Genomic DNA, 18,422 nt, shown 5'->3' with positions numbered 1-18,422 from the left:
AAATAGATAGAATACAAAAAGAACAGAGAAACCAGTGTTAGTTTTTTTGGTTTTGTTTTTAAAGAAGAAACAAGCAGTTAGTAAATGCATAGAGTGCAAGTCCAAAACGGGCAATTTTATGTATACTAGTAATATATAGTGGTTTGTGATGTCTTGGGTCATGTTTGTGATTGTGTTGTAGGATCCAGGCTCTGCTCCAGTGGGTGTACGACTCGTCCCGGGTTGCTTCCCTGAAGCAGAATTCTCCATCGAGCTATGTGGGTCCAAGCGCCCCGCCCACACGGGAATATGGGTTGCTCATGCCGTCCCCGTCACATCTGCACTGCGTGGCCTCCGTCTTATGGCACAGTTATGAGCTGCCAGTGGACTACGATTTGCCCGGTCTGCTCAACAGAGAGCTTTTCGAGTGAGTCTGCAAGCACACTGTCTTTTCACAGTCTTTCAATACAATATGTTCAAGCAAGAGTTTTGGATGAATGCGTGTTTATGCCCGAGGTGCGTTTTGGCTGAGAGTACATGCTGCTTTTTCTCTCCCGTTTTTTTTTTTTTTTTTTTTTTTTTTTCATTCTCTCTTCAGGTATGAATACTTAATGCGTACTGAGTAGAACAAAGTAAAATAACCTTAGCTTTGTATGTGGAGCAAATAAAACAGCGGCAGCCTTTTCCATGAACAAGTCGGTGCATTAGTAAATCATGAGGCTGTTTTTAGGCAATCTGAACTATTAATTCAAGAGTTTGTCTTTTTATCTGTCTCATGTAGGTTGTTGTACAACTGGTCGATGTCTTTGCCTTCTAACATGGTTTTAAAGAAAGCTGTGGACAGCTTGCTTTGTTCCATGTGCCATATCCACCCTAGTTACTTTTCTCTGCTCATGTCCTGGATGGGTATCGTGGCTCCCCCTGCTGCCCAGACAAATGCACAGCGGCGTATGGCCATGACGGACGATGGCAAGAAGCAGCATGATTTAAACAGTGCCGCCTCCCTCACAGATGACTCCAAACATGCTCGGACACCGGTAACTGTGCCCATCTCGCTCTCAGAAAGCCAATTGGTGACCCTGGCAGCTGCGTCCCAGTCTCCCGGTGCCATCCAGCAGCTGTTAGACTCTGGTCTGCCTTCCTTGCTTGTTCGCAGCTTAGCCGACCTTTGCTGCAATCTGTTGATCAGCGCAGACCTTCCCTTGCCTGCTGGATTTTCTGCACAGGCAGAGAGACGCTCATACTCACACAACCAACCCTCGTCATCCTCAGCAAACAGACCACCACTGTCTCCTGAGCTGGCAGCACCCGTATTGCGGTTTCTAACAGAAGTAGGAAACAGTCACACCATGAAGGACTGGTTGGGCGGGCCAGAAGTGAACCCACTGTGGACGGCACTGTTGTTTCTCCTGTGCCACTCTAGTGCCAGTGGGGCTGCTAATGCCACTGCAAACAGTGGCGGCAGCAGCAGTATTTCTGGGCATGGTGCATCACCCAGCACCTCACATGCCAGCACCACACCTCACACCTCAGGGGCGTCTTACTCACTGGCGTCAACGAGTCGCAGCAGTGGACTCACCACCCAGCAGAGGACAGCCATTGAGAATGCCACAGTGGCTTTCTTCCTGCAATGCATCTCCTGCCATCCAAACAACCAGAGGCTTATGGCACAGGTGTGTTTGGGGTGCTTTTTTTGAGTCTCATTTGATGTTTTTCATAGACAATGAAGTAAATCTAAAAGTATATGTATGTATGTATGCATGTATGTGTGTGTGTGTGTGTGTGTGTGTGTGTGTGTATATATATATATATATATATATATATATATATATATATATATATATATATATATATATACACACATACACACACACACACACATACATATATATCCAAAAAGTTGAAGATGATTTCAAAATTAGCATCAAGAAATATATATTCACATTATATGTATTGAATAATAGCATAGTTTCTATATTACTAAGTATATAGTTAGGTCAAATTTATTTGTATAATGCTTTTCGTGTTGTTTTAGAGCAGCTTTACAGAAAGTCATACTGTTAGGTCTATAATTCCTTAGTGCATTACCATAGAGCAAGTTTTAGGGCTGGGTGATATGGCGAAATATAGCAATGGTACAAGTGATGTTATTTTCTTTGTTTGTGAAAGGTTTTGTGTGAGCTGTTCCAGTCAGCTCCTCAGCGAGGGAACGTTCCGGTCTCAGGGAACATTTCTGGATTTATACGTCGGCTCTTCCTACAACTCATGCTCGAAGACGAGAAAGTTACTGTCTTCCTTCAGTCTCCCTGTCCGGTAGGTGGTCACACACACACACATACACACAAAATCTTACAGCATATGCTTTGAAAATGGGCAGGCTGAAACATTGCTCTTCTAAGATGATATTTTATTTTATATAGAAATTGTTTTGCTTGGTTAGTCTGTTAAATGATTTATTACGGTTGCTGTAAAGCTCAGAAAAGCCTCTTCACTTACAAGGAAAATTACCCTGACCTTTACATCATCTCAGAGGGATTTAAACCTCCACTGCCTCTGGGCTGCAGTTTCTTTCAAGGCAGATTGTGCTAGGACACCACTAGGGGGCAGATTTATCCTCAAATTCTTGTCAATCATGTAGGAGTCCACTCACACTGGTGCATATTAGGAGTAACTGTACGCAGTTGTTTAGCTGGGGAAAATGACTAGTTTATCAGAAAATAACGAGTTATTTGAGAGAATCATTTTGCAGTTCTGTCTAGTGTTGCTAGTGGCGCAGCAATTACACATTTCACCATTTAATATAATCTAAATGTTGGAGGACATAACCAGCTCACCCCTTTTATGACATGTAAAGTTATGCCTCTCCTCTGACTGCCAAACCGGAACGAAGCCAAATCATAAAGTCGTAAGACGTCTTTTTTTAGCCGGAGAGTCATTCAGCAGGTCGTTCCTCCAGTAAATTACGGTGGGACTGTGTGCGTTTCAGGTCAGATTAATCGTCTGGCTTTCTCAGAGAGTCCTGACAGAGGACCTCTTAAAAGTTAATGTTTACACATTAGATCAGGCCAGAGCAGCGTACGATTCAGGGCGTCCTCTCAAAGGCAGGAACGTAATTTTTCCCTTTTCGATGTACCTTTAAGTCCACCTTCAAGGGAAGTGAAGTTGTCTGCATCACCATGTAGATAGTGGAATCTTCACTATCTGAAGATTGTGAAGATGCATATTGAGTTTTTTAGTTTTTGTCAAATGCCATTGCTTTCAAATTTCTTGTTTGTTTTTTCCCTTTAGCTGTAGTGTTAAAAAAGTGACATCATGATCATTATCACTAAACAGTCAAATGACATTTAAGGCAATTTTAAATATCTTAAAAATACAGATTGTTCACAATGAAGCGAAATAGAGGGCTTGCTATGCCAATGTGACATAAATTGCAATATTTTTTAAATGATAACATGAGTGATTGATAGCTTGAACTGGAAATTAAATGAAGAAATCAATGCAAAAATTATTCTACAGGTGCATTTTCATGAGAAATCGTCTGATTAAGATCGTTTGTTTTTGTGTTTCTCTCTTTCTATGCTTTAGCTCTATAAAGGGCGCATTAATGCCACCAGTCACGTGATCCAGCACCCCATGTACGGAGCAGGGCACAAGTTTCGCAAACTCCATCTGCCCATCTCAACCACACTGTCTGAAGTATTGGACCGCGTCTCAGGTTTGAGGACATTGTATTACACTACCGTTTGGGATCAGTAAGATTTGATTTTTCTTTTAAAGAAATGCATATTTTTATTCAGTGACGAGGCATTAAGATAATCAAAATTACAGTAAAGACATATGTATTGTAAGATTCCTTTTTCAAATTATGCTGTTCATCAAAGAATCCTGAAAAAAAAAAATGTATCATGGTTTTCGACATTGATGATAATAAGAAATGTTTCTCGAGCACTAAAACATCACCATATACTGTTTTTACTGTATTTTTAATCAAATAAATGCAAACCAAATAAATCAAATATATTTAACAATCTTACTTACAAACTTTTCAATAGTGCATGTTGGCAAGAAAAACATAATAAAAATAAGAATCTTATTGCTCTTGATTTTTTTTTTTTTTTAATCTTTAATCTAATAGTATTTCACTAAGTGAGTGAAATACTATTTATTCTGCTAAATTGGTACAAGTAATTGTGCAAATTTCACTGGTATTGGTTTCAAAATTGTGTTTTTGTGCCACTCTACAAAGCTGTCTACAAAATCAGAATCATTCACACTTTGTATAGTTGCATCTTCACCCTCTATCCACCAATTTATCCAAAACACTAGAAATAACATATCCAGCAGTCTCATTTTACAAACGCGCTGCAGTAGTCGATCAGATCTATTAGATCCTGCTTTTGCCACAACTTCAGACTTTCAAGGTCTGATGCACAAAACATGTAGGTCTGGATTTGCCGTGTGGTATGGCCATCAGCATGTATTTGTGATGAATGGCTTGTCTCCAGAGACCTTGAGCATTGCAGATACAGTCTTCGTTTTCTCAGAAGACGGCGAGAGTCACAATATACATGTACGATGTACTGTCTCGGAGCCATTCTCATGCTCACATCACTTCCACTGATGGAAGACCCTCACAGGAAGCGTAGCGTGTTGTTATCGTTATGAATTGGTGTGTCTTCTCAGGGATATTACATCTTTACCATTAATAATTCAGATTATCAGTTAAGCTGACATGTGCATCGATGCATATGTCTCTAAAGGGAAATGTATTTTTAGAGCCGCAGGCTGATTGAAGAATGCACACACACAGTGAAATAACATTTAAAGATCTTGCATTTTTTTTAGACACGCCCAGCATCACGGCCAAACTGATCAATGAACAGAAAGAGGATAAAGAGAAGAAAAACCATGAGGAAAAAGAAAAGATGAAGGCTGATAATGGTTTTCAAGACAACTACAGTGTTGTTGTTGCCTCAGGTACTGTTTAACCACGGTTTTATATATTCCCTTTGATTTTAACATCGGACACAAACTAACACTGAGATCAGATCATAGACCTTTGATTTAGTTTACCCATGTTGCATCTCGTCTTCATGCTTTGTTTCAGGTCTGAAGTCTCAGTCGAAGAGGGCCTTGTCCACTCCTCCCCGTCCCCCGTCCCGACGAGGGCGAGTCCTCAGTGACAAGCTGGCAGCTTCCTCAGGAGTCGATCCTTCTGCCAAAACCATCAGCGTGCCTGTCTTCCACCTCTGTCACAAACTACTGCCGGGTACAAACACACACTCTTGTTCTGTCACGCGCTCACATTCTGTCCGCTCCTCTTGCCCACTCTGTACTCTGTGTTCCCCCTCATCTCTCACCCTTCGCACTTCCATACAAATTAGGATGAGAGTAAAGGTCACCTCAGTGCCTGTCCCTGTCTGCCTGCCACTTCACCTCACTACATTTATTCAGAGATGCAGAGAGTCTGATGAATGTCAATTTCAAAGCTTCATTCTGTCCCTCTGATCTCTCGTTTTCTCATTCCGTCCCATATAAGAAGCCTTTCAGTACTTCAAAGGTGAAGCGTTTAATTGCTGCTTCACTAGTGTCACCAAATGGAAATGGAACAACCAAATGAAATCTCACTCGCCTGTCATTTGGTTGAAAAAATGTCACACTTCTGATTCAAAAAAGTGATTTATTAATCAGTTGAAAATGTTTTACTAAGCTCTGGTTGAAATCTTTTTCTTTCCAGGTCAGCCGTTGCCACCGGAGATGACCTTAGCTCAGCTGCTGACACTGCTGTATGAGCGTAAACTTCCTCAGGGATACCGCTCCATTGACCTGATGGTCAAACTGGGGTCAAAAGTCATCTCAGACCCCGGCCTCTCCAAGACCGATTCCTTCAAAAGGCTCCGTACCGAGAAAGGTATGCAGACCTCTCAAGCGTAGGCACATGCATAGTTTTCATTAATGTAAATGAAGCTGAAATAAAATAGAAATATTAGAGCTTATAAAGCTTAACCGAAAATTAGAAATGCTTCCTTGGCAAATAACTGAAATATGTACTGATGTACTAAAATTATATAATAATATATAAATAACACTGGTCACGAGATGATAAAGTCACTTCAGTTAGATTTAATGCTGTTTTTAATATAATTTAATTTGACGTCGAATCATTCCTTTGGGAATCGGACTACGCTGGTCACACTGTACATTATTGATTCACTAAAAAGAACCTGCTCAAAAAAAAAAAAAAAAAAAGGATTGTACAAGTCACACTCTGTTTTGGACTCACTAAAAAGAACCAGCTCATAGGAAACATTCTTTTTGGAATCAGACTACATTGATCGCACTGTGTGTTTTTGATGCACTGAAAAGAATAGGCTCCTAAGAGTCATTCATTAGAAACTCAGTAGAAAGTGATTTCTTGCCATTTTTTTCATGATACTCAGTCTGTGTTCTCACCCAAGGTTCTTCTTTGGTTTTAACTTCGCTCTCCAACATATCCCGTTTTCTGCCAGCCTAGGGAAAAATATCCTGATAGGCCTTGTTTGTTTGTGCTTGCGTATGCGTGTGTGCCCACATATATTTCCCCCCTAGTGTCCTGCACCGTCAGATGTCAAATGATTTTGCTTTGGTCTGTCAATGGTGTGTTCATGCTTTCTGAGGGATAAAAAAAAGCCGCCCCCTTCCTGACAATGACAGCTGCCTCCCCACCAGATTGCCAATATTCTTGATTGATTCTGCCCTGTTGGAATGAGCGAATGTTCATACAGAGTTCCTGTTAAAGCTGATGATGTCAGCTCAGGTGAATCTGCTTACACAGACAGAGTTCTGGGTGTCACCTGTGATGGGAAAGTGTCCTGCCAGTGTCCTAATCAGGCACGACAAAACATCAAGAGATGATTCTGACAACTTCTCGTGTTAATTAAAATGCTTTTTTTTGTCACTTTTTTAAAATACTATTTGCATTTCTACAGCTGCATATACATGCAATTAAAAACAATATTATTTAAATTAGCAGGCCAGAATATATATATAAAAAAAATGCATATGTATATAGTGTGTGTGTGTGTGTGTGTGTGTGTGTGTGTGTGATGATTGGTTAATTATATATATTTAAATATAATTCAATAATTTTTTTTCTGGTTGCAACAATCGTATCTGATGTAGAGACAGTGTAGCAGTATTTTGCTTTCAGTGAATACAAAAAGTGATTTAACAATGTAAAGTTGCCATGTTGTGCCTTGTCGAGACACAGGGTGTTATACGGAACTGAACTCTGAGCTCTCAAACTGTTGAATTTTCATCTGAAGGTGAAGATCTGGCACTATTTGTTTACTTCGCTCCACTGGCTTTTCCGAGCACACAGCATTCGTTTGTTTGTTTGGCTCAGTAAGGAGTCTTGGAGCAGCCTGCGTTTGATGGCTCCCGTAGAGTCTGGCATCAGAAGTTTTCAGTTTAGTGATGGTGCCTGGGGGACTCACCCCACCCTCCGGCTAATTGGCCGTCTTAGCAGAGTCAAATCACTGTTGGCGTACCCAACTCTGCTTCTTTCCACACACTTTCATCTCGCACCCCTGCATCAAGGAGCTGAAAGGATGCTCTCCAGCCCAGGGATAATTCTCCCCTCTCTGCCTGGAGTCCGTCCATCTCTCTGTGGAGGAAGTGTATAGAAGACACTCCACAACCACAGGTGGTGTTCTGAACCGTTGCCGCTTATTACTGGGACGTGCCATCAACCTGTTGGCAATGAGTTTGTTCCTGGACACAGACTCTAGACTTGCAAAGTAGGTTTTCTGAAACTTGCTGGTCTGTTACAAAACTAAGATTAAATCCGCCCTACTGACTTCCCAATAGCAATTGCTTTGTTCATCTCTCCAGCAAGAGTTTTTGGCTTTGAGTTTTAAATTCATCTGCTGTTTTCCTTGCACTGATCTCAACATCAAAGAGACAAAGATCTCTGATTCTGAACCAACCAACTGAAATAAAAACACAGTTTAAAAGGAAAAAAAAGTTTTGTATTGTCCCCAGAGCTTAAATCCACGAGTAGTCTGTAAAATACTTGTTCCTTCTCGTTTTCACACTTGTTCTTTCTTTGGCCTTCACAGAGACAGGACTGAGCAGACTTACATACTCTCTAGGAAGCTGAATCTCTAAATTAATTTTCTGGAAAGTACCACCTCTGCTAAACCAAAAATTAAATTTTAAGTTTATATTTTTTTCCTGGCCTGTAAGAGACATAGAAAGTAATATATTTTACTATAGCGAATGTCCTTTTTTTTTTTTTTAAGGTTCATAGGCTAGAAATTGCTCTTTGGTAAAGTGAAACTTGCTCAGAAGTCAGTGATGACTGGTTTGTGAGTGAATTATTCTTTTGATTTAATGCTTTTTAGTGAATCCATTAAACCATTCCATTGCTTTATTAGTGAATCTGTCTGAATTGAAGCAATATAAAATTGGAAAGGTCATGGAAAAATCTTATTGCTTATTTATATTTAAACTATTAATTGAACTTTATAGAATTCTATAAATGTACTCACAGGAATATTGTTATACCGTCAGTGACCTAAAGTATTGATGCAATACTGTTGAAAAAGGATCACAATATATCAAATATGCACTTTAATTCAGTTTGAAGTCAATTTTTAGAATTTTTTTGAAAGAAGACTCTTATCCTCACCAAGGCTGCATTTAATCAAAAATACAGTAAAGCAGTGATGTTGTAAAATATTACAATTTGAGAGAACTATTTTGTATTTTAATAAATTAAAAAAAAAGATTTCCTGTGATGGTAAAATTTAATTTTCTGCAGCCATTACTCCAGTCTTCAGTGTCACATGATCCTTTATAAATTATTTTAATATGCCTATTTAGTGCCTAAGAATAATTTATTTCTTAAATTAAATAACTCAAAGCTTTTAAAGGATAATGTAGTATTTGATGTTTACTAAGAATGCTAACAGGAGCTTTTAAGCATTAAATCCTTTTTGTTTTGTTGTCAGCTGTATTTGGGTCTCTGTAAAGAAATTGAATTGTCTTAAATTAAGACATTATGTCAGCTGTAAACTCTTTAAAGCAGGTTTGCTTTTGAGTGCGGATTCATTTCTATTCTGAGTGTACACAAACATATAACAGCCCATATTTCCTGCGACTTTCTCTTCATTCTCTTGCATCGATCCTCAATCTCAGTAAAGAAAAAATCCTGATTTACAGGAATAATCTGATTTATGAGAACAGATATGAGCTCTTGTGCAGTACTGCTCGGTTGGACATCATGGTTTATGATGTGAACAATTGAGACCACTTTATTTACTGCTAGGCGTTTTAAGATTTTATTGACGATAGATTGAATGATGCGTTTCCTTTCTGCTCTTTTCCTGTAGATCACTGTGAGATGCTAAGTGGCTGTCCGGACGATGAACCAATGACCCCAGGTGACGAAGGTTTGGATGCTGCAGTAGATGATACCCTCCTAGAGACCAGCCCTATCCAGTCCCCCTTGCAGGTTTTCGCAGGTATGGGCGGCTTGGCACTCATCGCAGAGAGACTTCCCATGCTGTACCCCGACGTTATCCAGCAGGTCAGTATATCTGCAAGCTTGCTCTCTTTACAAAATCAAATTCTACTGCATAGGTAATTTTTTGTAGTTTTACTCCATTTCTGCTTCATAAGCCCTTACACGCTCGCCCGGTGACTGTGAACTCGGATTAGTCAGCATTTCTGTTCATTTGCGTGCCCTCTGAGTCTGTCTGTCTGGATCGTTCTGTACAGGTCAGTGCCCCAGTGGTGCCGTCCACTACACAGGAGAAGCCAAAGGACAGCGATCAGTTTGAGTGGGTCACCATCGAGCAGTCTGGAGAGCTTGTTTACGAGGCACCCGAGACCATCGCGGCTGAGCCTCTGCCCATCAAATCCTCCGTTCAGACCATGTCGCCCATCCCTGCCCATTCACTGGCAGCGTTCGGCCTGTTTCTGAGGTTGCCGGGATATGCTGAGGTTCTGCTAAAGGAGAGGAAACATGCGCAATGTTTGCTCAGACTGGTGCTGGGCGTCACAGACGATGGAGAAGGAAGTAAGTACCACTTAAGTACAAGCACTACTTCTGAATTTGTTTACAACTTAGCAATCAATTTTGTTTATATAAATGGAATCTGGGTTTTTTGCCAATATGCGCCTGTTTCATATTCACTGTTTGTTGTTCACGTATCCATTAGCCCTGTGTGTGTTTGTGTGTTTGAAAGAGAGATTATTGATTGAAATAGAGCAGACTGATGTGTTTTTAGATTCCCTCATCAGCAACCCCTGCATATCTGTGTCCGCCATCAACCACTTAAGTCACTGTCTCAGAGACCTTTCAGACTCCTCTCTCATATTAAACAGGCCATTACTAAAGGAGAAATTATTAGTTTTTTACACGTACATGAGGGTCTGTGTAGAGGGCGTATAACGCATATTTCATCACCAGAATAGTAAGTGCGCCATCTGATTTTTTTTTTACTTTGTACGCACAGGTTGCTCATGCGCATTGACTTGGTTTTGCACTACTCAGTTGTTCCACAAGGTGGCAACACTGGCTCAGGCTGTTGTTTCACAGTAGAACACGCAACTAAAGAGATCAACAACGATATCGGAGACTGTAACAACAAAAGACGCCCGCATTGACGCGCTTGTGTGAGAGGGTTAAGAGATTAAAAGACTACAAAGTTGTTTTTATCAGTCGTAACTTCTGCACAGACACTGGACAAAGATAAATTTTCTAGAGTGCTTGTGTTGACTGGCTGCATTCGCGTACACCTCAGATGAACTATACTTTGGAAGGCTACACGTTACGTACGAATGCGTGCACATGTGAAAAAAAAGCATACTTGGGTCTTTATAGTTTTGTTCAGAGGTTTGGGGTCCCTTATGGTCACCAAGGCTGCATTTATTTGATTAAAAAATACAGTAAAATTCAGTAATATATTGAAATATTATTGCAATTTACAATGACTGTTTTCTATTTGAATATAAATTTAAAATGTAATTTATTCCTGTGATGGCAAAGCTGAATTTTCAACAGCCGTTACTCTATTCTTCCGTGTCACATGATCCTTCAGAAGTCATTCTAGTACGCTCATTTGGTGCTCAAGAAACATTTATTTACTTATCAATGTTAAAAAATTGAGCCACTTGGAAACCATGATTGCTTTGAATAGTTCAAAGATTATTTGAAATAAAAAAAACTTTTGTTTTCTACATTGTAAATGACACTTTTTTTTTCTTTGTTATCCATCATAAACCCTATCATAACCACCTCTACTAGTTCAAACAAACCTTCAACTTAGAATCGAAGTTCTTTAATGGCTGTTATACATAAATACCCTACCGGCATATGCACAATTCTGCATTTGCCCTACGGGAAGCATTGATTTGGGTTACTGCGCGGTTGCTTCATCGATTGGTTTATTTGAGCCTGGATTGGCTGCCCACTGTGTATTTCTGTCAGTCTGGACTGTTGATTGGTCATCTGATTACTTGATGTATTGGTAGACTGGTTAAGTTTGTTATTGAGTGCTGGAGAAAATGTTTTGATTGTTGTTTAAAGCAGGTTTTTCTCATCTAAAGACTTCTTCACATTCTCTCTATCTATCTTTCTTCCTCAAGGTCATATCCTGCAGTCTCCCTCTGCTAACGTTTTGCCCACGTTGCCCTTCCACGTGCTCCGGTCTTTGTTCAGCTCGACTCCCCTTACCACGGATGATGGGCTGCTGTTGAGGCGTATGGCTCTTGAGATTGGTGCAGTCCACCTCATTCTGGCCTGCCTGTCTGCCCTCAGCCATCACGCTCCCAGAGTGCCCAGTGGCAGTGCCAACTCCAGTGAGGTCAGTGTTAACCAACATATGTGCCATTTAGACCACAACAATCATCTTTCTTGTGACAAAGAATTGACAATTCTATATGTTTCTTGTGTTAGTAACAGGCTACAATAAAGTAGTTACTTGTACATAATCTTTCTCTTAATCTTCATGAAAGAAATAGTAATGCCTGATTTGTGAATGAATGGTTCTTTTAAGTTAAATATTTTCATTGATTCATTTCACAGAACCAGTCTGAAAAATTCATTTACAATCTGACTGATCTGTTTCAATGATCCAGACTAAAATTATAAGTGGACTTCAGGGAAAAATATAATGATAAAAAAGGGTACATAATTTATGAGTGTGTGTGTGTGCAGGGGAAGGAAAAGACACTCCTATAAAGACTTTAATGGAGATGTTTCTCAGACTGAGACGTGTCATTTTAGTAATGACTGTGGTAGCCACTCTTTACAGACTGCTGAAGGGCTCTTTATTCAGAGCCCTTGACTTAATGAGGAGAGGTGTGTGTGTGTGAGTGAGAGAGAGAGAGCACCACCACTCATTCAGGTGTAGTGTAGTCCTATTAAAACAGAAGGTATAGAGAGGAGTTGGACGGCTCTTTTAGTCATTACATGATTATGGGGAGTTTCACACAGCTGAAATGAAAGTGTCTTCACAAAGGACAACTACAGCACAATCATAATTAGAAAATAATGAAAAAAGCGACCATCATCATCAGGCCTCCAATACCAAAGCAAGTGACTTTCGTAAAAATCAATATTCAGCCCTCACAGACAGGTTTTATTAAAATCTATTTTTTAATTCCAATGTTTAAGAGAAAAAAAAGCATATAAATGATACTCTGTGCAGGGCGGTGTGTCTGTGTGTGGATTTATAGTTTGGTGAGGGGTGGGTTCATGGCTGAGGATTTGAACGGTGGCCAGTAGCCTGTCAGAATCATAATGGGCGTCCTTGGGGCGGCAGAAGTATTGGCAGAGCAAATATTAAACCCGCTCTCTCTCAGCCGAAGAAGAGCACTGCGGTCAGCGCATATTTATTCTGCTCTTTCGCTCTCCTATTTGTCCCTCCTTCTGTATTTTCACAAAAGATCTTTGCACAGTCGAAAATGAAGGCTTGTGATACTCAAGCTGGTTTGAGTCCAGCCTGCAACCATTCCTCTATTTTCTTCCATGCTACCTCCCACAATATCACAGGGTCCAAAGTAAAGTACACACTATGGAATTATGGGAAATACACCACTCTTCTTTTTACCGTGCTACTAGCCTATTATTCACTTGATGCACAGCTTCTGACCTCATTGTTTCCCCTCATGATGTTGTGACATGCTGTCAGACTTTAAAGCAAGCAGTAAATTTCAGTAGGGCGTCACGTCTGGAACGATCAATGTCAAAAACGGAAGAGAGTCTAGGAAATGCATCTTCCTCTCCTGTCTTTCAATCTCTTTCATTTGGTAGTAGCTTAAAGAGATTTTTTAAAGAAATTACTACATTTATTCAGCAAGGAAACTGTTGTTTCAAATTGTAATGATGTTTCACAATATTAGTATTGTAACTTTTATTTTTTATTAAATAAATGAAGCCTTATTGAGCATAGGAGACTTGAAGAGCGAAGAACTATTTGGTAAAATGTTAGCCAATCAGTTCATTAGCATCTTAGCAAGTTTTAAAGATACAGTAGCATGAACTTCCAGTTTAATTCTTGCTCTCAGAGACTTTAGGTTTTCATGTACAAATAAATTGTGATAGTGAGAAATAATAGAAAAAGAGTTAAAGATCGACTTCAGTGTGAAACCTACAGTTGAGTTTGTGTTTGTGCTGTAGCCTCAGGTCTCCAGTGGGCATGTCGGTGGAACCACGGAGGAACAGCAGCTGTACTGGGCCAAAGGAACAGGCTTTGGCACAGGCTCCACTGCGTCAGGCTGGGATGTTGAGCAGGCTTTGACCAAACAGCGTTTGGAGGAGGAACACGTTACCTGCCTCTTACAGGTGCATGTTCATCGAAATAATACAAATGATTTAGATTTTACACCTGTTTGGATGTGTGATGGTACATTCTGTCTCTGTCAGGTTTTGGCGAGCTATATCAACCCATCAGGCTGCGTGGGATCTGGTGAGACCCTCTCAGGAGAGGTCAGAGGTCACAGCAGCTCACTGCTGCCATCTGTCCTGCAGGAACTGCTCAGCCAGTCCTGTCTCATCCCCGCCATGTCTTCATACTTGCGTAATGACTCAGGTAGGACACGTGCCACTCATGGGATGTGCTCTGCACTTTACTGTTTGCAAAATGAGAATGAACACAACTTTTAAGGTGGCTAAAGAGATGATGCATTGTATCATTTGCATGTGTGCCTGAGAAAAAAATATTACTTGTTCCACTTTGTGCCTCATTGTGTATGGAGACAGCAGGTGGAGCCCCTGTCTCTTCTGAGTGGTCTCTCTATCTCTCTGTCAACTGTGTTTTTGTTCTCAGGTGTTAAAAGGACAGTTCACCCATTTGCTCATTCCTGTGTTGTTCCAATTGTGTGTTTTGGAGGAATTATATTGCTATGTAAAGAAACACAGAAAAGCATGATCAAAGTATCATTGAAGTATTTGCATACACTGTATTCCAAGACTCCTAAAGCCATATGATAGCTTTGTCTGAGAAGCAGACTGAAATTTACGTCGCTCAGTCACTTTACTTTGCATGTTTGTGAGAGAAGTAGCAATGTTTGATTTCTTACCGAATCAGTCCTTTAAATCAAATCTGTTCAATGAATCTTTTGATCCAGTTCACAAACCTGTGTGAATGATTCTTTCATCAGTCAGACTGATTAGGTTCTTGAGTTTAACTCATCAACTCAATGATCTAGTCACTCAGTTAACAGCAGAATGGAGGGGAAGAATATCAGTGAATAATGGTCTGTTTATCACGTTAAAGTCTTGAATGTACTACATGACTTTTGTCTCAATTTCCAGTCTCAAAGAGTCAACAATATTTGCCAAAATTCAGATCTGGTCCGCAGATTTTAAGCAGTCAGGGTTGACAGATTTCACATTTCATAATCTATTTTGACATGGGCACAGACTTTTTAGATTCAGATTTCTATTCCATCCAGCAGAGTACATCAAACATTTTGATATTGAGCTCACATTGTTTTCATTTCTCATGCATCTCTTTGCAACAAGGCAGATGTTTCTGTGTAACTTTGTTAGTGTGTGATCCTCATTTATTTATTGTATGATGCCCTGTTCAGTTTCTCTGCTGTCGCCAAGTTATTGTTATGTGTTTTAAAATCTTTTAAATTTTGTAGTGTGTTCCAGCCTTAAAGCTATTTTTATGACTTTATAAGACCTTGAATATTGAACATGGGTCCTGTTGACCACAATTACAAAATTTTATGGATTTCGTATCCTTTTTGAAACATCAAATTTCCAGTCCCCATTCATTCTAGTGGAAAAGACTGACCAGTACATTATTTAAAAAAAAATGGTAGAATTTTCCCCGTAGTATCTCAGTTAATATGAACTAATAAAACTCAGTATTTCATTTTTATTATTAGCCATGAACAAACACTGCTTTGTTGGTTTAAAGATCCAGAAATCGGTGTGTGTTTGTGTTGTGCGTGTGTGTGTGTGACTGTGTGTGTGCGCGCTGTGAGTGTTTATTTCTCTCCGGCTTAATTAAATAAGCGCAGATAAAACGATGAGTGTAGTAATTAGCTCTAGATATCAGCTGGAGGTTTCAACCCTACATTGGCATGGTGTGTGTGACTCAAATCAACGAGTACAACACACACACACACAAACGTTCTCTCTAAACACACTCAACCAGCAGGGGGAGCAGCAGTTGGTCAATCTCATGAACAACTGAGCCAATAAAACACACACACAGTGTTAAAGAGTGTGTTTTGTGCCCTGAGATCCTTAGCTGTCTCTGTGGCAGTGAAACAGGATATGAGCATCTCTAATCACCCCTGCTGTAATAACGCCCCATCCACCTGATGAACAGGAGGGAGAAGAGATGGACTACTGCTTCCAAAAAGCATTAAGAAACAGCCAAGGGCCAAATAACAAAAAGTACAAGATTACGGTGTAGAGCACTTTGTGTATATGGACAGCCACGAGCACTTATTTTCATTGAGGAAGTGAAGTCTGTTCTGGCTCGCACAGGTTACAGCAGTCTGTCCAAACTCTCATCGCCTCTCGCTCCCCATCCGTCACGTTCATTTAATGCTTTCTCTCAAAGATTATTATGCTCCTTCCTTTCTCTCCCCCCAGAGGGGTCGTCAAACCTGCTGTTCTCTCGACTCCGTCAGCTCCTCTGCATATTTTTACGTAACTTTCTGGTTAACTGATGGCAATACTGTTAATGATTTTTGGTTAAAATTCAAGAATCGTGATTTATATGAAAATTCTGAGGGGAGAATTGGATAGTACTATAATAAATTGGGGGGGAGAGCTGTTGTGAGGTGCAGAGAGTGTGTGAAATGGACCCTTTACACTTGGGTTTGGAACTAAACAACAAAAAATAGCAATGGGAACTATTTAAGAAAATGCATCTTACAGTAGACAGAAGAGAAGAAGGTGCCAAATTTGCTATGCAAATGTGATTTAAAGAAAAGAAAAAAAAGAAATTAATACTTTTATTCAGCAAGGATGCATAAAATTGATTGAAAGTGACATTTGTAATGTTACAGAGGATTCCTGTTTTAAATAAATGCGATGCTTTGTTTATCAAAGACCTTTCCTGGCATCTAACACTCATCTAAATGTCATATTTAACACTAATAATTTAATAACATTGGTAAAAGTAAAAAAAGAATAGTGTTTGTTGACACTATGAATTGGCTAATTGACTTTCATTGTAAGGATCCTCATTCTTCCTGTACATTATAATGTTGTGATGCCTATTTTTTTTTTTTTTTTTTTTTTTTTTTTTACAATTACTAGTTGTTAGTGTTTTTAATCTAAAGTAGTATAGCACTGAAATTTTTTTACTGGCCATAAAATGAAAACATCACCTAAAATCTTACCGTTGGGTACAATACATTCCTATTATATATCCATTCATTTAAAATGCTAGCTAACTGATAAATTAATCAAAAAAAGTATCATTATTTAGCATTATTTTTATGTACAAAAGCTCAAGCATTTGTGTTAATATGGGTCTGTAGGACATGCAGTTGCTCTCTATGATGTGTTTTTTCCCTCTTAGTCCCTTGAAAGCTGTTTTCATTACAGGGATATCACACTCGCCTACACACGGCACCCCTGACATATGCTGCAAGGCTCGTGTAATGTTCCTGTGTGTTTGAAACAGTGCTGACGTGGTGCAGTCATTAAGTAGGGCAGGTTTTTGAGGTGCTAGAGTCTTTTCCCTGAGTGTAAATAGAAATGATCACCGTGTTTTCTCGTTCATCTCTTCTCCCACCCCCTCAATATGGCTCCCTGTTCTCTCTATCTCTTTATTTATCTAGTAGTCTGCCAATGGAGACATTTTAAGGCATCATTGCTGTGCTTTTGAAGTTAAGACTTTTACAGGGTGTCTGCGGGGTCTTAAAAAGTCTTAAATTTAGTTGTATCAAATTTAAGGCCTTAAAAAGTCTTAAATTGTACAATAAAGTCTTAATTATGAATTCAAGAGGTCTTAAATTTGAAAAAAAATAATTCCAAGCACAGTCAGCGCTGTTTTTGCGTCTCTGAGCAACATGACGGTGATTCGTTCCTGAATCAATCAACCCGTTTAAATTATTCGGTTCATTCGCAATGACTCACTTATTAATACTGACTTACTGCCACCTACTGGCGGTTTTAATTTCACATTTTAAAGTATCTTGATTTTTTTAAAATAATTTCAAACATCAGTTTTCAACGTTTTATGTTTCAGATATCAAAACATTATTTATGCATTTGTAACTGCAGGATAGCATTCTGTGTCCCTCTGAGCTGCATTAAAGTGTGTGTAAATACATTTAAATGCCACTTCAGATGCATTGCAAAGATACATTTTGTTGATACTGATTTAATTTGCTTGGTAATAGCCCAAATGCAAGAATTTGACTCAAAAGATGATGCACACTTTTAGAAAAAAATGACTTAAACGTAAAAATGACCATAAAACTTGTTGGAAAAAATTAATTAATAAATCACTGCTATGAACTGACCACACAGAATATGAAGAATATAAAAAAAAATTCAGGAGTCAGCTGTCCATGGTAATCTTTAAGATACCAGCACAATAACACACTCAGCAAAATATCATCTAATTATTGTTATCGATAAAATCCCAGAAAATATCAAGATATAATTGTCAATTTCGCACACCCCTAATTCATGTTATTTAATTTATATAATAATTTATTGATGATAATTGCTAAAATCAATATTAAATAATTAATACTTTTGACTTATCCATTTTCTTAAAAGTGGTTTAAAGGCTGAAAGCTTATCATATTTAAAACTTTAATTTTTTGTGAAAACTTGTATCTGAATTGTAAATTATGCTTTTGACAATCATTTTACAGTTTAATATGGTACTATAGACATTGCCCTGCCCCACTCATATGGTATTAATTTTATTTGTGCAGGTCTTAAAGATCTTAAAGTCTTACAT

General features: G+C 39.1%; 1 protein-coding gene across 11 annotated transcripts in view; it reads left to right on the top strand.

Moving 5' to 3' along the window:
* birc6 (baculoviral IAP repeat containing 6) overlaps positions 1–18,422 on the top strand; it is a gene marked incomplete at its 3' end in the record, with an annotated part of 95,901 nt that overhangs the window by 45,724 nt on the left and 31,755 nt on the right. For all 11 annotated transcript variants that reach the window (XM_079386426.1, XM_079386431.1, XM_079386430.1 and 8 more), the window contains exons 54-65: positions 182–406; positions 761–1,652; positions 2,149–2,292; positions 3,565–3,694; positions 4,825–4,956; positions 5,087–5,248; positions 5,717–5,890; positions 9,354–9,550; positions 9,742–10,042; positions 11,614–11,831; positions 13,649–13,813; positions 13,895–14,060. In XM_079386426.1, the coding sequence (XP_079242552.1) occupies positions 182–406; positions 761–1,652; positions 2,149–2,292; positions 3,565–3,694; positions 4,825–4,956; positions 5,087–5,248; positions 5,717–5,890; positions 9,354–9,550; positions 9,742–10,042; positions 11,614–11,831; positions 13,649–13,813; positions 13,895–14,060 (2,906 nt within the window). The remainder of the gene's footprint in view (positions 1–181; positions 407–760; positions 1,653–2,148; positions 2,293–3,564; positions 3,695–4,824; positions 4,957–5,086; positions 5,249–5,716; positions 5,891–9,353; positions 9,551–9,741; positions 10,043–11,613; positions 11,832–13,648; positions 13,814–13,894; positions 14,061–18,422) is intronic.

This window comes from Barbus barbus, assembly GCF_936440315.1.
Source record: "Barbus barbus genome assembly, chromosome: 30".
Classification (NCBI taxonomy): Eukaryota; Metazoa; Chordata; class Actinopteri; order Cypriniformes; family Cyprinidae; genus Barbus; species Barbus barbus.
The sequence above is the reverse complement of the archived record's forward strand: the minus strand, read 5'-3'. Positions and strand labels throughout refer to the sequence as shown.